Source organism: Crinia signifera, unplaced genomic scaffold (assembly GCF_055691185.1).
Source record: "Crinia signifera unplaced genomic scaffold, ASM5569118v1 HAP2_SCAFFOLD_320, whole genome shotgun sequence".
NCBI lineage: Eukaryota > Metazoa > Chordata > Amphibia > Anura > Myobatrachidae > Crinia > Crinia signifera.
The window spans coordinates 87,487-113,639 of NW_028142213.1; the positions used below are offsets into that span (position 1 = coordinate 87,487).

Below are 26,153 nucleotides of genomic sequence, written 5' to 3' on the forward strand. Positions count from 1 at the left end.
TGCTGTGCGGTCATCATACAGATATAATATCCCTGGTTACAGTATGTATAGGGTGCCACAGATCCTGTGCTGCCGGGCGGTCATCATACAGATATAATATCCCTGGTTACAGTATGTATAGGGTGCCACAGATTCTGTGCTGCTGGGCGTGCATCATACAGATATAATATCCCTGGTTACAGTATGTATAGGGTGCCACAGATCCTGTGCTGCTGGGCGGTCACCATACAGATATAATATCCCTGGTTACAGTATGTATAGGGTGCCACAGATCCTGTGCTGCTGGGCGGTCACCATACAGATATAATATCCCCGGTTACAGTATGTATAGGGTCCCACAGATTCTGTGCTGCTGGGCGGTCATCATACAGATATAATATCCCCGGTTACAGTATGTTTAGGGGGCCAAAGAGTCTGTGCTACTGGGCGGTCATCATACAGATATAATATCCCTGGTTACAGTATGTATAGGGGGCTACAGATTCTGTGCTGCCGGGCGGTCATCATACAGATATAATATCCCTGGTTACAGTATGTATAGGGTGCCGCAGATTCTGTGCTGCTGGGCGGTCATCATACAGATATAATATCCCTGGTTACAGTATGTATAGGGTGCCACAGATTCTGTGCTGCTGGGCGGTCATCATACAGATATAATATCCCCGGCTACAGTATGTATAGGGTGCCACAGATTCTGTGCTGCTGGGAGGTCATCATACAGATATAATATCCCTGGTTACAGTATGTATAGGATGCCACAGATTCTGTGCTGCTGGGCGGTCATCATACAGATATAATATCCCTGGTTACAGTATGTATAGGGTACCACAGATTCTGTGCTGCTGGGCGGTCATCATACAGATATAATATCCCTGGTTACAGTATGTATAGGGTGCCACAGATCCTGTGCTGCTGGGCGGTCACCATACAGATATAATATCCCTGGTTACAGTATGTATAGGGGGCCGCAGAGTCTATGCTGCTGGGCGGTCATCATACAGATATAATATCCCCGGTTACAGTATGAATAGGGTGGCACAGATTCCGCGCTGCCGGGCGGTCATCATACAGATATAATATCCCTGGTTACCGTATGTATAGGTTGCCACAGATTCTGTGCTGCTGGGCGCTGATCATACAGATATAATATCCCTGGTTACATTAGGTATAGGGGGCCACAGATTCCGTGCTGCTGGGTGGTCATCATACAGATATAATATCCCTGGTTACATTATGTATAGGGTGCCACAGATTCTGTGCTGCTGGGCGGTCATCATACAGATATAATATCCCCGGTTACAGTATGTATAGGGTGCCACAGATTCTGTGCTGCTGGCCGGTCATCATACAGATATAATATCCCTGGTTACAGTATGTATAGGGTGCCACAGATTCTTTGCGGCTGGGCAGTCATCATACAGATATAATATCCCTGGTTACAGTATGTATAGGGAGCCACAGGTTCTGTGCTGCCGGGCGGTCATCATACAGATATAATATCCCTGGTTACAGTATGTATAGGGTGCCACAGATCCTGTGCTGCTGGGCAGTTATCGTACAGATATAATATCCCTGTTTACAGTATGTATAGGGTGCCACAGATTCTGCTTCTGTGCGGTCATCATACAGATATAATATCCCTTGTTACAGTATGTAAAGGGTGCCACAGATTCTGTGCTGCCGGGCAGACATCATACAGATATAATATCCCTGGTTACAGTATGTATAGGGTGCCACAGATTCTGTGCTGCTGGGCGGTCATCATACATTTATAATATCCCTGGTTACACTATGTATAGGGGGCCACAGATTCTGTGCTGCTGGGCGGTCATCATACAGATATAATATCCCTGGTTACAGTATGTATAGGGTGCCACAGATTCTTTGCTGCCGGGCGGTCATCATACAGATATAATATCCCTGGTTACAGTATGTATAGGGTGCCACAGATTCCGTGCTGCCGGGCGGTCATCATACAGATATAATATCCCTGGTTACAGTATGTATAGGGTGCCACAGATTCTGTGCCGCTGGGCGGTCATCATACAGATATAATATCCCTGGTTACAGTATGTATAGGGTGCCACAGATTCTGTGCTGCTGGGCGGTCATCATACAGATATAATATCCCCGGTTACAGTATGTATAGGGGGCAACAGATTCTGTGCTGCTGGGAGGTCATCATACAGATATAATATCCCTGGTTACAGTATATATAGGGTGCCACAGATTCTGTGCTGCTGGGCGGTCATCATACAGATATAATATCCCTGGTTACAGTATGTATAGGGTGCCACAGATTCTGTGCTGCTGGGCGGTCATCATACAGATATAATATCCCTGGTTACAGTATGTATAGGGTGCCACAGATTCTGTGCTGCTGGGCAGTCATCATACAGATATAATATCCCTGGTTACAGTATGTATAGGGTGCCACAGATTCCGTGCTGCCGGGCGGTCATCATACAGATATAATATCCCTGGTTACAGTATGTATAGGGTGCCACAGATTATGTGCTGCTGGGCGGTCATCATACAGATATAATATCCCTGGTTACAGTATATATAGGGTGCCACAGATTCTGTGCTGCTGGGCGGTCATCATACAGATATAATATCCCTGGTTACAGTATGTATAGGGTGCCACAGATTCTGTGCTGCTGGGCGGTCATCATACAGATATAATATCCCTGGTTACAGTATGTATAGGGTGCCACAGATTCTGTGCTGCTGGGCGGTCATCATACAGATATAATATCCCCGTTTACAGTATGTATAGGGGGCCACAGATTCTGTGCTGCTGGGAGGTCATCATACAGATATAATATCCCTGGTTACAGTATGTATAGGGTGCCACAGATTCTGTGCCGCTGGGCGGTCATCATACAGATATAATATCCCTGGTTACAGTATGTATAGGGTGCCACAGATTCTGTGCTGCTGGGCGGTCATCCTACAGATATAATATCCCTGGTTACAGTATGTATAGGGGGCCACAGATCCTGTGCTGCTGGGCGGTCATCATACAGATATAATATCCCTGGTTACGGTATGTATAGGGTGCCACAGATTCTGTGCTGCTGGGCGGTCATCATACAGATATAATATCCCAGGTTACAGTATGTATAGGGGGCCACAGATCCTTTGCGGCTGGGCAGTCATCATACAGATATAATATCCCTGGTTACAGTATGTATAGGGAGCCACAGATTCTGTGCTGCCGGGCGGTCATCATACAGATATAATATCCCTGGTTACAGTATGTATAGGGTGCCACAGATCCTGTGCTGCTGGGCAGTTGTCGTACAGATATAATATCCCTGTTTACAGTATTTATATGGTGCCGCTGATTCTGTGCTGCTAGGCGGTCATCGTACAGATATGATATCCCTGGTAACCATGGGATGTAGTTGTGTCCAAGGCATCCCAGAAGACCTCAGTACATCTTCAAGAGCCCACTAGGATACATTACACAGCACACTGCCTGAATATATTAATATGCACAATCAAAGAGAGGTATCTCTGTGTCCCCAGGACTGAAAACGGATCCGTACCCTAATTTCCTTTTCCTTCCTTTTTCTCTATCGTCCATCCTGGTGACACAGCTAAACATAGGACGTTCAATAGCCAGTCCTTTGGGAGGGTACGCCCGGGTCCACAGCACGCAAGACTGTTCGCCCAAATGAAACGTCCTTCAATGCGAACTCATGGAAACTGTAAAATCTGGTAAATGTGTAGACAGAGGAACAGGTGGCAGCCCTGCATAACTGCTCTGCTAAAGCCCCGTGACGCACAGCCTAAGAAGAAGCAACCGATCTCGTGGTATGGGCATTAACTCTAGCTGGAACCAGTCTACCGACCTTTGTGTATGCAAAGGCAATCATTGACCTAAACCACCTAGCAATGCTTTGTTTGGAGGCTGGCCACCCTTTCTTATGTACATCGGAAAGCACCAGCAGTGTATCTGTCTTACAAAAAGGTTTAACTCTGTACAAATACACGCGCAAGGTGTGAACCACATCTAACCTTGACAACCTGTCTTTATTATAGCCTCCTCAGGAGGACTAATCACTGGGAGAACAGGATCAGTATGAAATTCCGGCGGTCGAAATCCCGACAAGGGGGAGACGTGGATCGCCCCCGCTTGCGGGCTCACTGAGCTTGTCACGCAGCAGGCTCGGTGCCACACTATGCTCGGCACACTAATTCTCCCTCTATGGGTGTCGTGGACACCTATAGAGGGACAAAGTGCCGGGATTTTGACCGCCGGGATTTCAACTGCATCCCGGGAGAACAATCTCCTGGTTCAAATGAAAATCCGAGACCACCTTTGGTTAAAAACTTAGCAACCGTCCGCAAGATGGCCCTATCTTCATGAAATACCAGAAAAATAGGCTAACAAGATAAGGCTCCCAATTCTGAAGCTCTGATGCAATTGCTAGTAATAAAGTTAGCTTCCACATCAGAAACTTGATGTCAGCAGACCCCTTCTTTTTCAACAAGGCGGTTTCCAAATCCAGGCCATCAAATTCACCCGAACAAGGGCCTAATGAAAGAATGGACATTGTCTTAGCAGATTCATACCCAATGGGAGCCGCCATGGTGGCACTATCGATAACCGAAGTATGTCCGAGTACCAAGCCCTCCTGGCTCAATCCGGTGCTATCAGAATGAACTGGATCTTCTGTTTTATTTTCTTCAGCACTCGAGGCAACATGGGAAATGGAGTAAAGATATAAGCTAGTTGGAAACTCCAAGGTACAGTCATGGCATTCACTGCCCAAGCCATCGGATCCCTGCTTCTGGAGCAAAACCGTGGAACCTGACAATTATGTTGAGATGCTATTAAATCCACTTGGGGAAGCCCCCAGCATTCTGTCAACTCCTGAAACACCTTTGGGTGTAAAGACTGCTCCCCTTCCTGCAAGTCAGTTCTGCTGAGAACATCCGCTTCCACATTCCGGATCCCCGGAATGAATAAAGCAGACCGAGCCGGATCATGAAGTTTCACCCACTTTAGTATCTGCGACACCTCCCGCATAGCCATCCGGCTGCAAGTGCCGCCCTGATGGATCATATGCCTCAGCCGTGGCATTGTCCGACTGGATTCTTACCGGTGAACTCTTCAACATGTCCTCTGCTTATTAGAGTGCCCTCAGTATCGCCCTGAGCTCCCAATGCATTTATGGGAAGAGACGACTCTGACACCTCACACACATTTTCATCTGCATACTTTCTCAGCCAAAGCTAAGAGCTCAGAATCTTGCTGAAGTTCAGCACATAATGTATCTGTAGAGACCCAGGTTGAAGCAATCACTGGGCAGAACACAAACCCCACCCCTTCAAAGGTGGCTTTAAGACTCCCTTCTATCCTTTAATCAACCGTATCCTGAAAAGCTGCTCCCCCCGGACTTCCGGTTCCAGCTCCATGTGAAGAAGCCGCGTGTACACGGAGCTCCGTGAGCAGGGAGTTGGGCGGTACCCCTAGACCACCGCTACACGGTTCCTTAACCACACAGCCGGGAAGCAGGGACACAAGAGCCAGGTGCTGTGCATGGAGAGATATTAATCTCCCATGCTAAAGCGCCAGAACCGCCATTCCACAGCTCCGCCGCGGACACATCACACCAAGATGGCGACTGCACCCTCTTCCCCTGGCGTGCTCGGGACCTCAGCATAGGCATCCAGATCACCAAGGCAGCAGCAACAACAACAGACAGACGTTCTGCATACACCACTGGCAGCCCCATCTTCTCCTGCGCCCAGATAGCCTTATACGGGGGAATGATGGAGGGGACATGGACACTGTGGCATACCAGGACATGGTGCAGGCTTTTAAAGCCACTATGGCCCCCATGTTCAGGGAACAGGCTGAATCTTTCAAACACAGCTTTGCTGAATTAAAGGGACATATGTCACAGCTTTCCCAGAGGGTCTCCTAGAATGAATCACAGTTGGGGACAGTTTTTCATGAGGTGCAGGATCTCAAGGCCCATAATGATGACCTTCAGAAATCTGTCTACACACTGACAAACAAGGTCGATGACCTTGAAAATCGGTCAAGAAGGAATAATTTGAGATTGGTGCTGGTTCCGGAGTCACTTAAGGGACCCACGCTAGAACAGTAAAGAGAATTTAATAATTAAATCAGACATGATATAGAGGCATATTAAGAATAAAATAATACAAACCTGATGAAAAGACAATTTCATACAGTAAAAATAAATATCAGATAAATCTTCCACTTGGGCTATCGTGGCTTCAGTTTGATGCCAACAGATAAATATCAGGCTTATAGTTAACATTTTTTGTATGAAAAAGGTGTAATCCCAGCAGCCTTAGACACTTTCTGTAGAATAGGTACAGGTGGCCACTTGTTAGTTGGAGATATTCCTGGGCTCCAGATTCCTGGTTCACAGCTTTACTCTGGTTAACACTCCAGACTGCTCATCTCAGGGTCCGCCCACCGGAAGGGTAATCTCCTGTGTATCTATGAAACTGGTACCGAAAAACACCGACCCAACGCATTTATCCGTCTATAAAAATCCGTCTATCCGCTTCCTATCCCTGAGGAAGAAGCTGAGATTTTATAGGCGGAGAAACGCGTAAGCCCTATCCATGAGGAAGCCGCTGAGATTTTATAGGCAGAGGTACGTGTAAGACCTAGCCCCGGGGAAGCCGCTGAGATTTTATAGGCGGAGAAATGCGTAAGCCCTATCCCTGAGGAAGCCGCTGAGATTTTATAGGAGGAGAAATGCGTAAGCCCTATCCCTGAGGAAGCCGCTGAGATTTTATAGGCGGAGGTACGTGTAAGACCTAGCTCCGGGGAAGCCGCTGAGATTTTATAGGCGGAGAAATGCGTAAGCCCTATCCCTGAGGAAGCCGCTGAGATTTTATAGGAGGAGAAATGCGTAAGCCCTTTCCCTGAGGAAGCCGCTGAGATTTTATAGGAGGAGAAATGCGTAAGCCCTATCCCTGAGGAAGCCGCTGAGATTTTATAGGCGGAGGTACGTGTAAGACCTAGCCCCGGGGAAGCCGCTGAGATTTTATAGGCGGAGAAATGCGTAAGCCCTATCCCTGAGGAAGCCGCTGAGATTTTATAGGCGGAGGTACGTGTAAGACCTAGCCCCGGGGAAGCCGCTGAGATTTTATAGGCGGAGAAACGCGTAAGCCCTATCCATGAGGAAGCCGCTGAGATTTTATAGGCGGAGGTACGTGTAAGACCTAGCCCCGGGGAAGCAGCTGAGATTTTATAGGCGGAGAAACGCGTAAGCCCTATCCATGAGGAAGCCGCTGAGATTTTATAGGCGGAGGTACGTGTAAGACCTAGCCCCGGGGAAGCAGCTGAGATTTTATAGGCGGAGAAACGCGTTGGTTAGTGTTTTTTGGTACCAGTTTCATAGATACAGGGTGTAACTCTTATAGTACCTCCGGCACCCTCACCCGAACTCGTTGTCCCCCTTCTTTCACAATTTAAAATTAACACCCATTCCATTAAGTACTTGGGATTAATATTCCCAGCAAATGTCTTTCAATTGTATAGATGTAACTTTGATCATATAATTGCTAGTGTTGTGAGACAGCTTGAAGCATGGAGATCCCTTCCTCGCTCGTTGCTGGGGAGGGCGGCGGTATTGCAATCTATTGTGTTTCCAACGATATCATATTGTATGCAAATGATCCTTATTAGTTTATACAGCTTTTTTTAAATTTCTATGGTGGACAAAAAACCTCTGTATTTTTAGAGTGTGTGTGTGCGTGTGTATATATATATATATATATATATATATATATATATATATATATATATATATATATATATATATATATATATATATAGATTCAGCTGTTTGGATACACTATAGCACATTTCCGGTCACCCAGCACTATTGGATTCGCTATTGAATTGTGATGCTGACTTCTGTTACTGAGTTGGAGAACCAGGGTATTTAAAAGTTATACCATTGGGCCAGTTCTAACAAGAGCTCTGTGATTGGGTGTAATATTTATGTCCACAATAACTCTCAGTTTACAATCAATTTGAGACACTACAAGAAGTGCAACTGCTTCTGTGTAAATCAAGTCGTCAAATGCCCCTGATGAACGCGTTGGGCCTGCTTTTGTATTGAATCATCATACACTTTGTCAATTGATTCCACTAAATGACCGTGTACATTTTGTATCTTTTATGAGCCGTGTTGTTGGCTTTTATTAAATATTTTATAAATTGAGGAAAAATTGTGTACTTTCACTCTTAGCGCATTCTGTTTCTGCTCTGTATATATGTATGTATATATATATATATATATATCTCCTATATATTTGGCTACATCTGTCACTCAAAGTGGGTGTCTGTGTCTATAACGCTCTGTTCCTGGACTTTCCTCTTAATGTGTGATTGCCTTCATCTGTGCTGAACACCTTTCTGAGAAATTAACCTGTTTAAAACAGGTGATGGCAATCATACATTAAGGGGAAGTCTAGAAACAGAGCATTGTGTCCCTCCTGGAGAGGGTCATGTTGGGAGGTATGTGACAGAGAACCAGCCCAGTGAGCCCACAGACAGTGCCAGACACCCACTGCCTTCCCATGTTGCCCAGCACTGCTACTCCACAGCCACCAGGTGAGCGCCCCCCTCCCGCGATTTGCGGCAAAACCTCCCCCCCCCCGCGCGCGCCCGCGATTCGCGGCAAAAACACCCGCTCCCCCGCGACCCCCCCCACCGCGATTCGCAGCAAAAACACCCCCGCGACCCCCCCTCCCGCGATTCGCTGCAAAAAGAACCCCCCCACGGCCCCTCCCGCAATTCGCGGCATAACCACCACCCCGCGACCCCCCCCCCTCCCGCAAATCGCGGCAAACCCTCCCCTGTGACCCCCCCCGATTCGCGGAAAAAACACCCCCCGCGACCTCCCTCCCACGATTCGCGGCAAAAAGAAACCCCCCGCGACCCCCCCTTGCACGATTGGCGGCACCCCCCCTGCGACCCCCCTCCCGCGATTCGCGGCACCCCCCCCCCCCCCCCCGCAATTCGCAGCAGCCCCAGGATTAAATGGCACATGCAAAACACTGACATGGCTATGGTCGACAATGAAAAAGGTTGACATGAGTTTTTGAAGATTCATTTTTAATTTTTTCATATTCATTGTCATGTGTCGACATGGACACCAATGAAGTGGCACACTTATGTCAACATTTACATGTGTTGACCTTTCTGTGTTGATTTTTTCTTGTGGCGATTCGCGTCACCCCCCCCCACCCCCCACAACCCCCACTCCCGCGATTCACGGCACACACACACCTCCCCCGCGATTCTCGGCACCCCACCCCGTGACCCCCCCTCCCGTGATTCACGGTACCCCCCGTGACCCCCCACCTCCCGCAATTCGCGGCAACCCCCCACCGGAACCCCTGTGAACCCCGCCCTCCCGCGATTCGCGGCACCCACCCCCGCGACCCCCCCTCCCGCAATTCGCGGCACCCCCCCGTGATTCGCGGCAGCTCCAGAATTAAATTGCACATGGAAAACACTGACATGGCTATGGTCGACAATGAAAAAGGTTGACATGAGTTTTTGAAGTTTTTTTGTCATTTTTTGAATATTTTCATATTCATTCTCATGTGTCGACATGGACACCAATGAAGTGCCACACTTATGTCAACATTTACATGTGTTGACCTTTCTGTGTTGATTTTTTTCTTGTTGCGATTCGCGTCACACCCCCCGCAACCCCCCCTCCGGCGATTCGCGGCACCCCCCCGCGACCCCCCCCCTCCCGCAATTCGCGGCAACCCCCCACCGGAACCCCCATGAACCCCGCTCTCCCGCGATTCTCGGCACCCACCCCCCGCACACCCCCCCCCCCGCAAATCGCGGCACCCCCCGCGATTCGCAGCAGCCCCAGGATTAAATGGCACATGCAAAACACTGGCACGGCTATGGTCGACAATGAAAAAGGTTGACATGAGTTTTTGAAGATTTATTTCATTTTTTGAATGTTTTCAAATTCATTGTCATGTGTCAACATGGACACCAATGAAGTGGCACACTTATGTCAACATTTACATGTGTTGACCTTTCTGTGTTGATTTTTTCTTGTGGCGATTCGCGTCACACACCCCCCCTCAACCCCCCCTCCCGCGATTCGCGACACCCCCCGTGACCCCCCACCTCCCGCAATTCGCGGCAACCCCCCACCGGAACCCCTGTGAACCCCGCCCTCCCGCGATTCGCGGCACCCAACCCCGCGACCCACCCCCTCCCGCAATTCGCGGCACCCCCCGTGATTCGCGGCAGCTCCAGAATTAAATTGCACATGGAAAACACTGACATGGCTATGGTCGACAATGAAAAAGGTTGACATGAGTTTTTGAAGTTTTTTTTTTCATTTTTTGAATATTTTCATATTCATTCTCATGTGTCGACATGGACACCAATGAAGTGCCACACTTATGTCAACATTTACATGTGTTGACCTTTCTGTGTTGATTTTTTTCTTGTGGCGATTTGCGTCACACCCCCCCCACCCCCACAACCCCCACTCCCGCGATTCACGGCACACACACACACACACCTCCCCCGCGATTCTCGGCACCCCACCCCGTGACCCCCCCCTCCCGTGATTCACGGCACACCCCCGCGACCCCCCCTCCCATGATTCGCCGCAACCCCCGCCCCGTAACCCCCCCTCCCGCGATTTGCGGCACCCACCCCCGCGACCCCCCCCCCCTCCCGCAATTCGCGGCACCCCCCCGCGATTCGCGGCAGCTCCAGAATTAAATTGCACATGGAAAACACTGACATGGCTATGGTCGACAATGAAAAAGGTTGACATGAGTTTTTGAAGTTTTTTTTTTCATTTTTTGAATGTTTTCATATTCATTCTCATGTGTCGACATGGACACCAATGAAGGGCCACACTTATGTCAACATTTACATGTGTTGACCTTTCTGTGTTGATTTTTTCTTGTGGCGATTCGCGTCACACCCCCCCCCCCCGCAACCCCCACTCCCGCGATTCACGGCACACACACACCCCCCCGCGATTCTCGGCACCCCACCCCGTGACCCCCCCTCCCGTGATTCACGGCACACCCCCCGCGACCCCCCCTACCATGATTCGCCGCAACCCCCGCCCCCGTAACCCCCCTCCCGCGATTTGCGGCAACCCACCCCGCGACCCCCCTCCCGCGATTCTCTGCAATCCCTCCCCTCCCACGATTCGCAGCATCCACCCCCCCACAACCCCCCCTCCTGCAATTCGCGGCACCCCCGCGACCCCCCCTCCTGCAATTCGCGGCACCCTCCGCGACCCCCCCTCCCGCGATTCGCGGACACCTAAGTTGCAATACAGGGCATCTTTCATACAATTCTAACCATATTTCTCATATACAAACGTTCACAAATTAAGGGGGCGCAGCCCCTTACGACGGTGTGAAGAGCGCCCGTAGGGCGCGATGAATCACCTAGTATATATATATATAGATTGCTGATTGTTCGGCACTCTGTATAAAGAGGCAACTGCGAGCTGGTGCCTTCCTGTATGTAACAATATATATATGATCCAGGGGAGCCTTGGATAGGTTTAACCCAGGAAATGAGGCGGCACTCAGTCGACTTGTGCAAAAAAAGACTTTTATCTGGATTACAGATCAATGCATAGCGTTATCCGTAACGTTTCGAGACTGCTTGAGTCTCGTCTTCAAGACGTGCGCTGGAAAGGTGCAAAGTGCATGTGGTATAGAAAGAATACCGAGCCCGTGGGCTCTCTTTCCTTAAGTATGCTGCATGTGTTTAGGAGATCGCGCTCCCCGTTGTCAGGACTGGACTGTCAGCTTCCGGGTGTGCGGCTCCGCCTCCATGACGTGGCCGTTGCCAAGGCACCCTTGGACGCTGAGTGTCTGAGTACACCGGCGTCTGGGGAAGGCTTTCTCTTAGGACCAGCCGAACTGCTGGAAAATAAGTGCAAAATGTGCAGATCAAAAAAACGAATAAAAGCAAGTGAGTTGCAGCAAATAAAATACATTGGCTACAATTAAGGTATATGCGGAAACCACATGAATCAACTTGGAGATAGTATATGAGCGGGTCTGTAGTCCTCGCTCTGTTAGTGGGGGCAGGCATCTAGCGTCCTCTGCACTTTTCCGTTCACCTCACAACACAATTTCAATGACAACAAACATCAAAGATAATGTACAACAATACTTGTTATTATTTATGTGTGGTCTCGTTATCTAGCAGAATGTCATTATCTAGCTGCTATGTGACTGGGATGCTGTTTGAACTAAGGTGGTTTTGGGCAGTGATTTTAACTGGGTTGACGGATTTGGACATGTTTAAATAAATGAGTTCCAGGCAATTTTTTCATTTAATCCTGTTGGTGCTAGTGCGTTGAGTTGGAATATCCATGCCGACTCACGCTGTGTCAACAGTTTCTGTCGGTCACCTCCCCGAGGGAGTGGAGGGATATGGTCTATGATCGTGCTTTTCAAGCTTTCCAATTTATGGCCACACTGTTTAAAATGCTTGGCCACTGGTTGCTCTATTTTTTCACCGCTGATACAGGCTTTTATGGCTGAGCGGTGTAGCGCCGTGCGCTCCCTAAATGTCCTAATTGTTTGCCCCACATAATATTTGCCACAAGGGCATATAATTATGTATATAATGTATTGGGACTTGCAGGATACCACATGATTAATTCTGTATGTATTCCGTGACGTTTCGGTCCTGTAAGGACCATCATCAGGATAGAGTACAGCCAAAAGATAAATCCATCAGATAACCAACCTGGCGTCCATCCTCAGGCAAACAGAATGGCCACCCCTTTGGATTTTGAGTGCTGATAGTTGCAGTAATATGTGGTAGGGAAGTAGTGATTGCTTAATCGAGGGGTTGGGTCTGCTTGGCGGAAGTGGGTTTCCTGGACTAATACTACATCTGCCCTTTCTTTATGGAAGGAATGGAGAGCCTGCGTCCTTTTTTCTGGGACATTTAAACCCCTAGCATTAATGGATAAAATACGTAGAGAGGAGGTCATTTGGAGATTGTAATTTGAGAAGTGAGTGGGAAATGGCCGGATCGGATAGGGGAGAAGGGCAGGGTTGTTGAGGAAATTGGTGATAGGAGGGGGTAAAGGGTCACATTAATTGGGTATAAAGCATACATTAGTGTGCAAAACATTGTGTAGCATAACCATGGACATCTGACATGTGCATCAAAAACGTAACCGCATCCGGACAATGAGAGTGCCATAGTGGCAGCCATGTCACGGAAGGAAAAACAATTAAAAGACAAAAGAATTATTACAACTGGCGGTGGGGGGAACCAAGGGGCCGTGCCCCCACAATACTAACTGAGGTGTTCTAGAATAAAACTGTAGAAGAGAAAACATATATTGGTTCTTTAGCTGAATTACTAAAAAAAAACAGACCTAGTATAAAACGTTAGGGGCATGAAAAACTTGAAGAAAAAGGCAGTGGGAAAGGCATTATTTGGCAATATAATAATGCGTAAACATCAAAGCTTCGTTAGTAAGCAGAGTTACAGTTCAGCAGATAATGTTACCACTCGCTATCTTGTCAGGTAGGATCTTGTGAGCGGGGGGAGGGGATTCCTCTTGATCTCTTTGAGGTGCTAGCTTGTTGCCACTTCTCTCTTTTGGAGTTGTGAGGGGGGGGGGACGTTTGGTAGGTGAAAGGCCTGTCAGTCGGGCAGGGAGATCTCGTCTAGTCCCAGGTTAGAGCAGAAATCCCGGAGGTCGGCTGGGGAGCGTAGATTGAATTGACGGCCGGCAGAGGAGACCTGTAGAGAGAAGGGGAAACCCCACTTGTACTTGTAATTTCATTTGCGAAGGGCATCTGTAAGTGGCTTTAGCAGTCTTCTTTGTTGGAGTGTGCGCCATGAGAGATCTTGAAATATCTGAACACGCGTCCCATTGAATTCAATGGCCTCTAAGTCACGTACTTTCCGTAGAAGTTCTTCTTTCTGGGAATAATAGTGGAGGCGGCATATCACATCTCTAGGTTGTTCAGATGCTTGTCCCTTAGGTTTAAGGGCTCTGTGTGCGCGGTCAAATTCAATGGAGGTCTCGGGGCTGAGACCTAGGATTTCACCAAACATTTTGTTGAGGGCATCAATTATGCCTGATGGCTGTACAGACTCTGGTAGTCCTCTCACCCGTACATTATTTCTACGGCCTCGATTGTCCAGATCTTCCAGCCTCTCTTGTAGGGTCCTCAGGTCTGTCGCCTGTTGAGAAAGAGTCTCCGTAATAGAGGTGAGGTGGTCGGAATCGCGTTCGCGTTCCTCCTCTAGAGATTCAACTCTCATCCCCAGGAGATTGACATCAGTTTGCACGGTGGCAATTTGGGATTGGAATGAGTCCTGGAGGCGTGTTTCAAGTGCCTGTAAATCTTGTTTGGAGGGAAGTGTTCGGACATGTGAGAGGACTTCTCCGATTTCATTTCTCAGTTGTGTCATTTGAGATTGAAGATCCATCGTGGTTGGGGAAGGGGGTGTCTCGTGTGCGTTGGCTTCAGTATCCTCTTTCGGGGGGGGGGAGAGGAGCGGTCTGTGGTTTGAGATGCAGAGAGAAAGGGTCGAAGTGACGATTGTGAAGTGGTAGACTTGGAACGAGAGACTGTACCCTGCGTGCTCTTCCTGCTTTTGCCCATTAGACGTCTGCGTGATTTCTAAGTTAGGTCATCTGCTCAATTAGAACCAAAGGACAGTTAGCAAGTGGAGGTCACATTCCCCTAAACGTGTGCCTGGGCTAGTGGTTCATCTCAGAGGGGAACGGTTCACATGTTATAGCGGGCGTGACAGAGACGTACTGCTATTGGACAGCAGATCGGTCCTCGTACTTGTCGCTGTAACACTCTCTAGGCGGTAGTTAGATGTTTTCTGCCATTGGGTATGGATTTAAATGTTGTAGTTATTTATTTGAGCCACTAGATGGTGCTCCAGACTCAGTTATCCTTAGAGCTGGTCAAAGTTACAGATTTTAATTCTCAAGTCTGAACGGAGCAGGGCACTGCTTCTGTATGTTGTATGGCAGGAAAGTGTGCTCAGGTCAGAAAACTTGTGCGCTCCAGCAACATGGAGGGGTTGGGGAACAAGTATCAGTTCGCTATGACCTGATATCCTCCCAAAGGGTTTAAATATAATGGATAGTAGTTATAACCTGGGGCAGCAGCCACTAGTTTCAGGTCCCCTCTTCAGGCAGCCTTTCTATCCCTTTAGGGGAGGGTTATATACCACTCAGGAGCCCCCTAACACATGTAGTGGGGCAGCTGTGCTGTTCCAACAGCTTATGCCCCAACAAAGATGGCCGCCGGCACTTTATAGGGGACTGTGTCAGGTATGCGGGCAGCGCAGGTGATCTCCGGCCGCCCCGGCCTCCACACAGGGGGGTGCCCGGGGTGTGTAGAGCCCCCAACCCGAGGCAGAGTTATATGGCCCCCTCCGGCGGGCTCCCGTCTCTGCGCCCGGCTCCCGGGTCACCCAAGATGGCCGCCGTGTGAGGGGAATATGACAGTGGAGACGGACTTTCCCACGCTTCGCAGAGACACAGCCGGCAGATGGGAGCAGCGGTGGGGGAGAGAGGGGAGAGCGGTGTACTTGCCTCCTGGATTCTGGCGGTCCTGTGTCGTTGGGACGCCGCTGGCAGCCGCCGGATCGTCGCGGAGCTCGGACGCCGGGTCCCTCCGTACTCGAGGCCGCGGCTTGGTGTGTAGTGAGGGCCGCAACCCGCAGGAGGGGATTTCTCCCCCCCCCCCCCCCCCGGCTCCTCAGCTCACCACAGGGTAGGTGTTTCACCTTGGCTGGGTAACTTTGGCTATCTGTGTCAGGGGGGTCCGGAGGTAGCAGAAAGCCCCATAATAAGCAAGTAGGGTGCTGGAGCTCCTCAGTGTGTGTCGTCCACCATGCCCGTCCAGGCCACGCCCCCCGAGATGGCTGATTTAATCGCTGAGCGGTGGGCAGCCGCTCTTTCTTTAAATGACCTTTCGGTCTTGCCCACATAATGGCGTCCGCACGGACAGCCTATCATGTATACCACAAATTTAGTGTGACAACTGACTCTGTGATGGATTTTAAACTGTTTGCCAGAAAAAGGATGGAAAAAAGATTCCCCTTGTATCATATAAGAACACGTAGTGCACCCACTACATCGAAAACAGCCAGTTTTGGCCTTACCCCAAAACGCTGTACTTGACTTGGGGAGAGGGAAAGAGACTTCGCTCTTAACTACATAGTCTCTAATACTTTTTCCCTTGGTGTATGAGTGCATGAGTGACTTCTTTTTCAGGGAATGCAGCATCGGGTCAGATGTTAGCAGGGGCCAATGTTTTTTAGCTATTTTACTCAACGCTGGACTAGCTGGATGGTAAGAGTTGACCCATATCAGTTTGTCTGCTACTGTCTTGGATGCTGTTTTAGATTTTAAAGCTTCCTCTCTGGAAAGTCTAACCACTTTTTCTCTGGTATCTGCAAGAAGATCCTGGTCATAACCCCTGTCACTGAATTTGGTTACCATGGTTGATAGACTGTTCTCTAATTCTGTTGGTTCACTAATAATCCTCTGAGCCCGGAGCATTTGGGAAAAGGGGAGCCCTTTCTTTAGGGAGACTGGATGAAAACTGGAACTCAATAAAATGTTGTTCCTATCGGTGGGCTTGCTGTATAACGCCGTTTCAATCTGCCCCGCCACAATTTTGATGTTTACATCCAAATAGTGTACAGAATGCACATCCATGACATATGTGAACTTAATGGGGGAACAGGTGGAATTGTGATCATCAATCAAACGTTTCAGGCAGTTGCTGTCACCTACCCAGATCACCAGGAGGTCGTCTATGTACCATGTGTACAATAGTAACGACCCCCTGTTGACCGGGTTATTGGTGAACAATGAACATATAAGAGTTTGCATATGATGGGGCCACTGAGGACCCCATCGCACATCCTCTCAGTTGGAGAAAAAACTTGTCGTTGAACATAAAATAATTTCGTTTGAGCGTCAATTCCAAGAGTTGCAGGAACAAACTTACATCAGGCCCCGTGTACAAGGGATTTCCCGTGATAAGTGTTCTCACCGCATCCAAGCCTGCACCGTGTGGTATACACGTGTACAGGCTTGTCGCGTCTACTGTACACAGGGTACAATCCAGGGGCATAGTGCTGATAGCTTTTAATTTTGTTAATAGACACGTAGTGTCCTGTAAGTAACTTATATCACCTTGTACACAGGGTTGGAGAAAAAAAATCACGGCATCCCCACGATTAAATGGCACATGCAAAACACTGACATGGCTATGGTCGACAATGAAAAAAGGTTGACAAGATTTATTTTTCACTTTTTCAATGTTTTCATATTCATTCTCATGTGTCGACATGGACACCAATGAAGTGCCACACTTATGTCAACATTTACATGTGTTGACCTTTCTGTGTTGATTTTTTCTTGTGACGATTTGCGGCACCCCCGGTGACTCCCGCGATTCGCGGCCCCACTCCGTGACACCCCCCCCTCCTGCAATTCGCGGCACCCCGCGACCCCCCCTCCCACGATTTGCGCCAACCCCCGGGCCCCCCCTCCCACGGTTCACGGTGCCCCCCACGACCCCCCCCCTACCTCGATTCCCCACCCCTGACCGCCCTCCTGTCATTGCGGCAACCCCCCGCCTCCGCGACCCACCCTCCCGCGATTCACTGCAACCCCCCGCGCCCCCCCATCCCACGATTCGCGGCACACACCCCCCCCCCTGGAATTCACGGCATCCACCCACGACCGCTCCTCCCCTGATTCGCGGACACCCCTCACCTCCTCCCTCCCCCCCCCACCCCCGCGCGTGATTCACGGCAACCCCAGGATTGAATGGCACATGCAAAACACTGGCACGGCTATGGTCGACAATGAAAAAGGTTGACATGAGTTTTTGAAGATTTATTTTTCTTTTTTTGAATGTTTTCATATTCATTCTCATGTGTCGACATGGACACCGATGAAGTGCCACACTTATGTCAACAATTACATGTGTTGACCTTTCTGTGTTGATTTTTTCTTGTAGCAATTTTTTTCCAGTGACAACTATGAACTGCACATCAACCTACACATCATCAACCAATTCTTTGTATAATATATAACACCTGTCCTGTTTTACTGTAGGTGTTTTAAGTCAGACCTTTTACTGCTACTATTACTGTTTATGTAAATGCATTCTGAATGACAGCAACATCCTACCATCCTTCTACAAGAATATATAACCAACTAGGTGATTCATCGCGCCCCGTGCCCCCCCTCCCGCAATTCACGGACCCCCCACGCACCCCCCTCCCGCGATTCGCAACCCCCCCTTGCGCAATTCACGCCCCCTCCCACGATTCGCCGACACCTGCGCCCCCTCCCTCCCTTAATTCACGGCACCCCCGCGCCCCTCCCGCAATTCACGGGACCCCTAAGCCCCTCTTTAGTCCCCCGTATACTCACACACCCCTATCACTACCCAGCTTCCTGCTCTCCTGAACCGTACCTTCCACCACTGGGGAGTCGCTGACGCTGTTTTGCCCACATGCCCCTATCATCTCTCATAGCCCAGCCTCCTGCTCTCATGCACCCGAACTCCCACCCAGTAGGAGGAGACACTGACTAAGGGCCACCATCCTGTACTGCCACGCTGGACCCTCACCCACTGGCAGAAGCTGCACAGTATCTCCCACCCTCCTCTTTAGTCCCCCTTATGCCCACACACCCCTATCACTACCCAGCCTCCTGTTTTCCTGTGTCGTGACCTCCGCCAGTGGGGAGCCGCTGACTCAGAAACACCCTACTATACTATTGCACACACACACCTAAACAACATGCACACACAGCCCCCCCACCCACACCCACAAATGTCACTGTACCATCCACACTATCAATGTACATCTTACTCTGTAACCGCTTTTTAGTTAAACAAAACAATACACCCCCCCCTTCCACATCATATGCTCTCTATTTAACACATTTCACCTATAACTGAAGTTGCAATACAGGGCATCTTTCATACAATTCTAACCATCTTTCTCATATACAAATGTTCACAAATTAAGGGGGCGCAGCCCCTTACGCCGGTGTGAAGAGCGCCCGTAGGGTGCGATGAATCACCTAGTATATATATATATATATGACTCTGATATATATATATATTCGGGTTTGCTCCGTGTTGACCCTAAGGATATATGGTCAGTAGTGGCGAATTCGTGGCGGACTGATATCCCATTGGTCGTGTCACGGGACACCTTGCAAAAACTATGAAAATCCTCCAAACAGCAATGTTACAAGAGAACATTTGAAAATCCTACCTAGGGCATATATGTCACAGGCCCAACGCAAGCACTTTGTACCGGGGAAATTAGGTTTATGCTTGAAATGCAAGAGTACCAACTCGTCATTTTTTCATAGTCTATATGTCTACATATTTTTCATATGTGCTACATGATATTTAGAACTGTAAGAAAGTATTTATAACTGAATCACCTGTACTAACTAATAGTATGAAATGGGTGAGGGGAAAGGGGAAGAGCGATATTTCTATATCTGTATGTTATTTCCAGCAGATGGACACAGAAGCAGGAATACCTCGGAGGGACGTCTTATTCTGTCTCCAGATTATAAACCAGAAGATAACATCACACAGGATTCTCCAGAAGACACCTCCATTACCCTAAATATACAGCCAGTGCCTCACAGTGCAGATACATCACCTGATACCTCTAATCCTGAGGACTGTTCTCCTGGTAACTCAGATACTGCTACACATAGAACAGCTCATACAGGTGCTGACTTATTTACCTGTTCTGAGTGTGGTAAATGTTTTATAAATCAGTCAGATTTTATTATACATCAGATAACTCACACAGGTGAGAAGAGATTTCCATGTTCTGAGAGTGGTAAATCTTTTATCAGGAAATCACATCTTGTTGTACATGTGAGAACTCACACAGGTGAGAAGCCGTTTCCATGTAGAGAATGTGGACAATATTTTGCCCAGAAATCAAGTCTCGTTAAACATGAGAGAACTCACACAGGTGAGAAACCGTTTCCATGTACAGAATGTGGAAAATATTTTACCAAGAAATCACATCTTCTTATTCATCAGCAAATTCACACAGGTGAGAAACCATTTCCATGTACAGAATGTGGACAATATTTTACCCAGAAATCAAGTCTCGTTAAACATGAGAGAATTCACACAGATGAGAAGCCGTTTCAATGTTCTGAGTGTGGGAAATGTTTTTCCTGGAAATCATATCTTGTTATACATGAGAGAACTCACACAGGTGAGAAGCCATTTCCATGTTCTGAGTGTGGAAAAACTTTTACCCAAAAATCGGGTCTCCTTAACCATGTGAGAACTCACACAGGTGAGAAGCAGTTACCATGTTCTGAGTGTGGGAAATATTTTATCCAGAAATCACAGCTTGTCCTACATGTGAGAACTCACACAGGTGAGAAGCCATTTCCATGTTCTGAGTGTGGTAAAGCCTTTACTACAAAATCAGATCTTGTCCTACATGAGAGAAGTCACACAGGTGAGAAACCATTTCCATGTTCTGAGTGTGGGAAATCTTTTGCCCAGAAATCAAATCTCGTTAAACATGTGAGAACTCACACAGGTGAGAAGCCATTTCCATGTTCTGAGTGTGGGAAAGCCTTTCTTACAAAATCACAGCTTGTCTCACATGAGAGAACTCACACAGGTGAGAAGCCATTTCCATGTTCTGAGTGTGGGAAATCTTTTACCCACAAATCACATCTTGTCATACATGAGAGAAGTCACACAGGGGAGAAGCCATTTCCATGTTCTGAGTGTGGGAAATCTTTTATCCGGAAATTCCATCTTGTCCGACATGAGAGAACTCACAAAGGTGAGAAGCTGTTTCCATGTTCTGAGTGAGGGAAATGTTTTACCTGGAAATCATACCTTGTTATACATGTGAGAAGTCACACAGGTGAGAAGCCTTTCCATGTTCTGAGTTTGGGAAATGTTTTTTTATCAGAACACAGCCTTGTTAGACATCAGAGCACTCACAAAGGTGTGAAAGCATAGTCATTTGCGTCTTCTGAGTGTGACTGTTTATGAGCTGCTTTTACGAGAAAATAAATGTTAATGAGCTGACAGGTGTGAATAATTGTTTCCATTATTTAAATATTCGTGTCTGCATAATGATAAAGAGGCATAAATACAGAGGGCCTGATTCAGAGTTCAATATAAAGCAGTCACAATTGCAGAAACTTTATGTTTGGGAATAAATGTCATTGTTCACCATTATGCAGAATTTTCTTGGTGATGAAAGTGGTCATCGCTATCACCATGCGTTTGCACCAGCGTTATCCTTGTGCAAGAGATATATCAGCATCACCCTGAATAGCCCCAATTCATCCTACACTCCCACAGTACTCTACACCCACTCAGCAGCAAGAGGAGATCTGTCCGGCTGCTAACAGCATATAATAGCTCAGAGTTGTGTATACCGACACATGCACAGCTGCTGAGCATCATGGGATCTGTGCAACTCTGAAGCAGGGGCCAGTGTGTACAACAAGGATTGTTAGCAACACTGATGGTATGGAGAGTAATTGGACACACAGGTGTATCTGCCTTTCTGGACTGCCTCTCTGGGTTATTGGAGAGCAGTTTCAGGTGTGTCAAGCAGGAGGTGGATCTCAGCAGACACAATTGATTGGTGGAGGTGTGTCAAGTGTTGTAATAAAGACCCTTGTTATTTCATTGTGTTTGTTGATCCCTGAGTACATGAAGGTTTCCATCCCGCAACATGTTGGAATAAAGAACACGTTGTTCAAAGTCTGGAGAGTGCCGCTAGTTTTTTCTTGTCAATCTTGGACGGAGTGGTTCGTGGAGGGCAGCAGAGTTATTTACTATCTATCTATCTATCTATCTATATATATATATATATATATATATATATATATATGCAGGGGAAGGGTACTGTCCTGCGCTGCAACCCCAAGGTAGGTCTGGATTCTAAATTAGCCCTTTTCTTGAAGGATCGTTCCTCCCTGAATGACAGGCGGCCGCCAAAATTTCTCCTAATGGGACGTTGCTGATCCGTCTCAATGTGGGTAAAATCTAAAAAGTGATGAGAATGGCGCTCTATAGTGTAATAGATTAGTGTGTTCACTGTGGTTTAATTAAGGTTCTGCGTACCATATAATGAAGAATAAAGTGCTCATCAAAATACTGTTATCCCTCCTTGGTTGGGCTGGTTACCAGGATCTTCCCGGCTGCTATCCAGATTGGACCTTTTATTTTTGGTCCCCCCAGTGAGTTCACAGTTGTGCTCCAATTTTGTGCAGTGGTGATTGCAAAAAAAGTGAGGAGTTTTTTAATAAGGTGCATATACATAAAATAAAATAGACCTACATAAAGTGATTAAGGTGTGCGAATGAAGGTTGGGTAGAGGCCTGTCTATGCGTTCCGTCTCTTAGGCCTACAAATCCAGGCTGGACTTCATCAGGAGAGCATGCTCTCTGCTTTCTATAAAGAAATGAAACGTTGAAAATGACTACAGTGTCTGCCGTTTATTCATGAGAGAAAGTATCCAGAGTGCCACGCAATTGCTGTCTACTATCTATATATATATATATATATATATATATATATATATATATAGTCCGTGGTTTCCTACAAAAATCAGTGTGGGATGTGGAACACTCGCCAATATAACAAATAGAAAACTGGTTATAAAACTTTATGAAGTTTTTATTCCAGCCAAGTCTTATATTATTTGGAGACAATTATTGGTTCTTATGTAGTAGCCGGGTGCCCAATTAACATACGTACGCTTGCGCAAGGAAATCGCATTGCATGTCCCTTTTTAGTGCCGTGCGACGCGATCTCAGTAGTTTATATGGGTGGACGCTTGTCTGTTAAGGTGCTCATACACGTACCAATTACCCGGTACTTTTTGTGCTAAATCGCATCGCGTCTCATTGCATGCGATAAAAAGACAGTACAAAAAGTATGTGCAGCATATACTTTTTGTACTGTGCGATAAGATGCCGCGGGAGCGCGCATCTCATCGCATAGGATTGCACCGGGAAAATCGATGCGTGTATGGGCACCTTTACCATAGCTGTGCTTTCAGAATAAGCTTAAGCTACGGAAATAGCCTAGTCAGAACTTGCGTAAGTGTTCCCGATCACTGTCAGAATCATTCTGAGGTGATTGGCTGACAGTGATGGCTGCTTCAGTGAGTGCTCAGAACGTGACAGTCTTGGCAGGTGAACAACTCACCATGTTCACGTTGCCTAATTCTGAGGAGGATTCTATGGTGTTTTTCCAGCGACACCAGCTGCTGCCCGTCACGCAGAATTGCGTGAACGGCCATCCAATGCGGCTGTCCATGAAGGAAAGCACGTGGCACTGCCACATAAAGTCATGCAGGAAAAAGGTCAGTCTTTGAGCGGACCACTGGTTCCCGGGGTGCCCGTGACCCTGGTCCAGTTCATATACTCGTGGGCAGAGGAGATGACCAGTGTGCTGTACTGCGAAAGGAAACTGCACCTGTCCATAAAAACAACTGTGCAGTACAACAGTTTAATGAGGGAGGCATGTGCCATGGATTTGCTGTCCCAGCCGCAGAGGAAAATTGGCGGTCCTGGCATGGTGGTAGAGGTTGACGAAAACCTCTTTGTCAAGAGAAAAAAACATGTGGGGAGGATGCTGCCTCAGCAATGGGTTTTTGGCGGGATCTGCAGGGAGACAGGTGCCTGCTTTCTAACTACAGTGGAACAGAGAGACGCCAGTACGCTGATGGCTGATCAACTTACATGTTGCTCCCGGATCTGTAATATACTCTGATTGCTGGAGGGCCTACAATACAGACCAACTACAGCAGGCAGGTTATGATCATGAAGGGTGAATCATTGATATCACTTTGTTGACCCAGACTCGGGTCCACACCCAAAACAATGAGCTGCTTTGGGGGGGGCCTGCAAATGGAGGAACAAATGCCACAGAGGAACCTCCCGGCAACATTTGAAATCATACCTCCAAGAATTCATGTGGAGGAAGAGTTTGGGTGCTGGAAATCCCTTTGGCCGTATTCTGAACGCTCTAACACTCCTGCCAAAGGCGAATTCACTGCCTTCACAGTGACTGTATTTTTTTGTTCTTTCTTTCATTATCATTGTTAATTATCTTCATTACTGTTTGTATATGTAATTATTGCCTTTTATTGATTAATCATTACTAAGTAAATTTACAGTTTACCGTTAACACTTGTCCTCAATACTGTGTCAGATGTATGGTATGGCTGGTGTGAATATGTTCCTAAAAACCCCCCACTATCCACGCCAGCCAGAAGCATGGTGAGCAGCGGCGGAACGCTTCCTCCGAACCTTTTCATACCCCCACTATCCATGTCGGTGTGGAGTTGATTTTATATAGTGTGGCGAGCTCAGCGAGGGGACGTGGATTACTTTATATGTACTCCACGTCCCCTCACGGGGCTCGCTGCGCTCGCCATGCTTTGAGCTCCGTGGCTCTTTTGTCCACAGGTTTGTCATCATGTCCAGGGGTCTTTGCTGTGCAATTTGGAAATCATCTCTTCACTTCTGCACATGGCTTCAAATACATGTTTTATAACCACAGTTGATAACTTATTGCTGGTATATGCAGCATATTTCAAACAAACACCAGAGGACTGCGTAAGAGAGACTGATCACATAGGTACTGAATCTGTCCAGGGGGAATCGTGTATTATCCTTAATACTATGTGTAGCGATTTTTAACCATATAACAATATTTTATTATTTATGAGTGTGAGATATGAATTGATTTGTAGTAGAATGGCTGCGCATGGGGTTTGCATAATTATTCCACCTGGTTCCTATACTCTATTTACGTAACTCTCGGAACCAAAATGGTGGCCATACTATATTGTGGTGTACATGCAACTCAACTTCCACAGTCCACCCTTTGACAGTAAAAATAAAACTCATTTCAAAAATACATGTACTGTATAGAGCGCTTATCAAGGCTGGTGTCTCAATAAGAGCAGCTTTAAGAGGGACTAGTCAGATCCCTTATTATAGATAGCAAAAAAGAAAAGGGAAGATGCAGCGCTCGATTTAATGATGTGGACAATTATAACAATAAAAATGTATATATATTTAATTAAATAACAAACATAATTCATATATGCATAACATATAAATTATGAAAAAACAATGACATAAAAATTAATAATATAAAAACAAAGCTACTGGGCCCTGAGTAAATGATGCTCTGGACCAACAAAGTCCCAAGATGGAGTCCAATTGTAATCCACATAAACCACTGTGTTGTGAAATGCCAAAGAGATCGCTGGAGGTGTCCCAATCCAATAGTGGACTCTGTAATAGCGGGGGAATCCTCTCTAAACTGCATCCAGGCTTGGAAATAAGTTAAATTGACGGCTGGAGGTGTCCCAGTCCAATGGAGGACTTGTGAATGGGGGGATCCTCTCTAAAGTGCGTCTGTGCTTAAGAGTGGCAATGTGCTCCAATGGGAGGAAGAGGCAATAGCAGGGTCCAGATGAGTGGGCAGGTGAAATATAGCAAATTGGATTAGGTTCCAGATCAAACACCAATGCGTTTCGCTGTCTCTTAGGGGACAGCTTTTTCAAGGTGACTGTTAGAGGCTGGGTTTAAATACCCTCATTGATTGACACTGAGTGACCTCATGGAGAATAATATTGGCTGACTGAGACAGACCAATACCACGGGGGACTGATGTTTGGCATCTGTGCATGTGCAGATGCCAGGTGTGAATGGGCACAGTTTTTTCGCCATCTCATTTGCACCCACCAGAGCAGAGGTCATGGGGCGATGGCGGATGGACGCGGCTATGGGAGCGCCCATCGTTTCATGAGTGTCAGCTGCCCACCCTGTTCCCGTACAGGGACATGCAAAACTACGGCTCCTGAGAGTGTATTAGTTTCGATCATCGAAAGATTTGGTCCACCCACCAAAGGCTGCAAATGTATTTTTTTGCAAAACATCCATTTGCAGCCGTGCGGGGAACATGGCGAGCGGCATTTAAAGCACACGCAGCGTTTAAAGCAGAATAAGGTCCTATATGTACTGATAATGTATGTAGGCAGTAAG

The 26,153-nt window shown here is 47.4% G+C and overlaps 1 protein-coding gene across 1 annotated transcript in view; it reads left to right on the forward strand.

The window, feature by feature from the left end:
- The window catches only part of LOC146055088 (uncharacterized), a 53,045-nt gene extending 31,198 nt beyond the window's left edge, over window positions 1-21,847 (forward strand). Inside the window, exon 6 of the mRNA XM_083168193.1 lies at window positions 19,595-21,847. Within this exon, the coding sequence (XP_083024319.1) occupies window positions 19,595-20,937 (1,343 nt within the window). The 3' untranslated portion in view covers window positions 20,938-21,847. The remainder of the gene's footprint in view (window positions 1-19,594) is intronic.
- The last annotated feature ends 4,306 nt before the right edge of the window (window positions 21,848-26,153 follow it).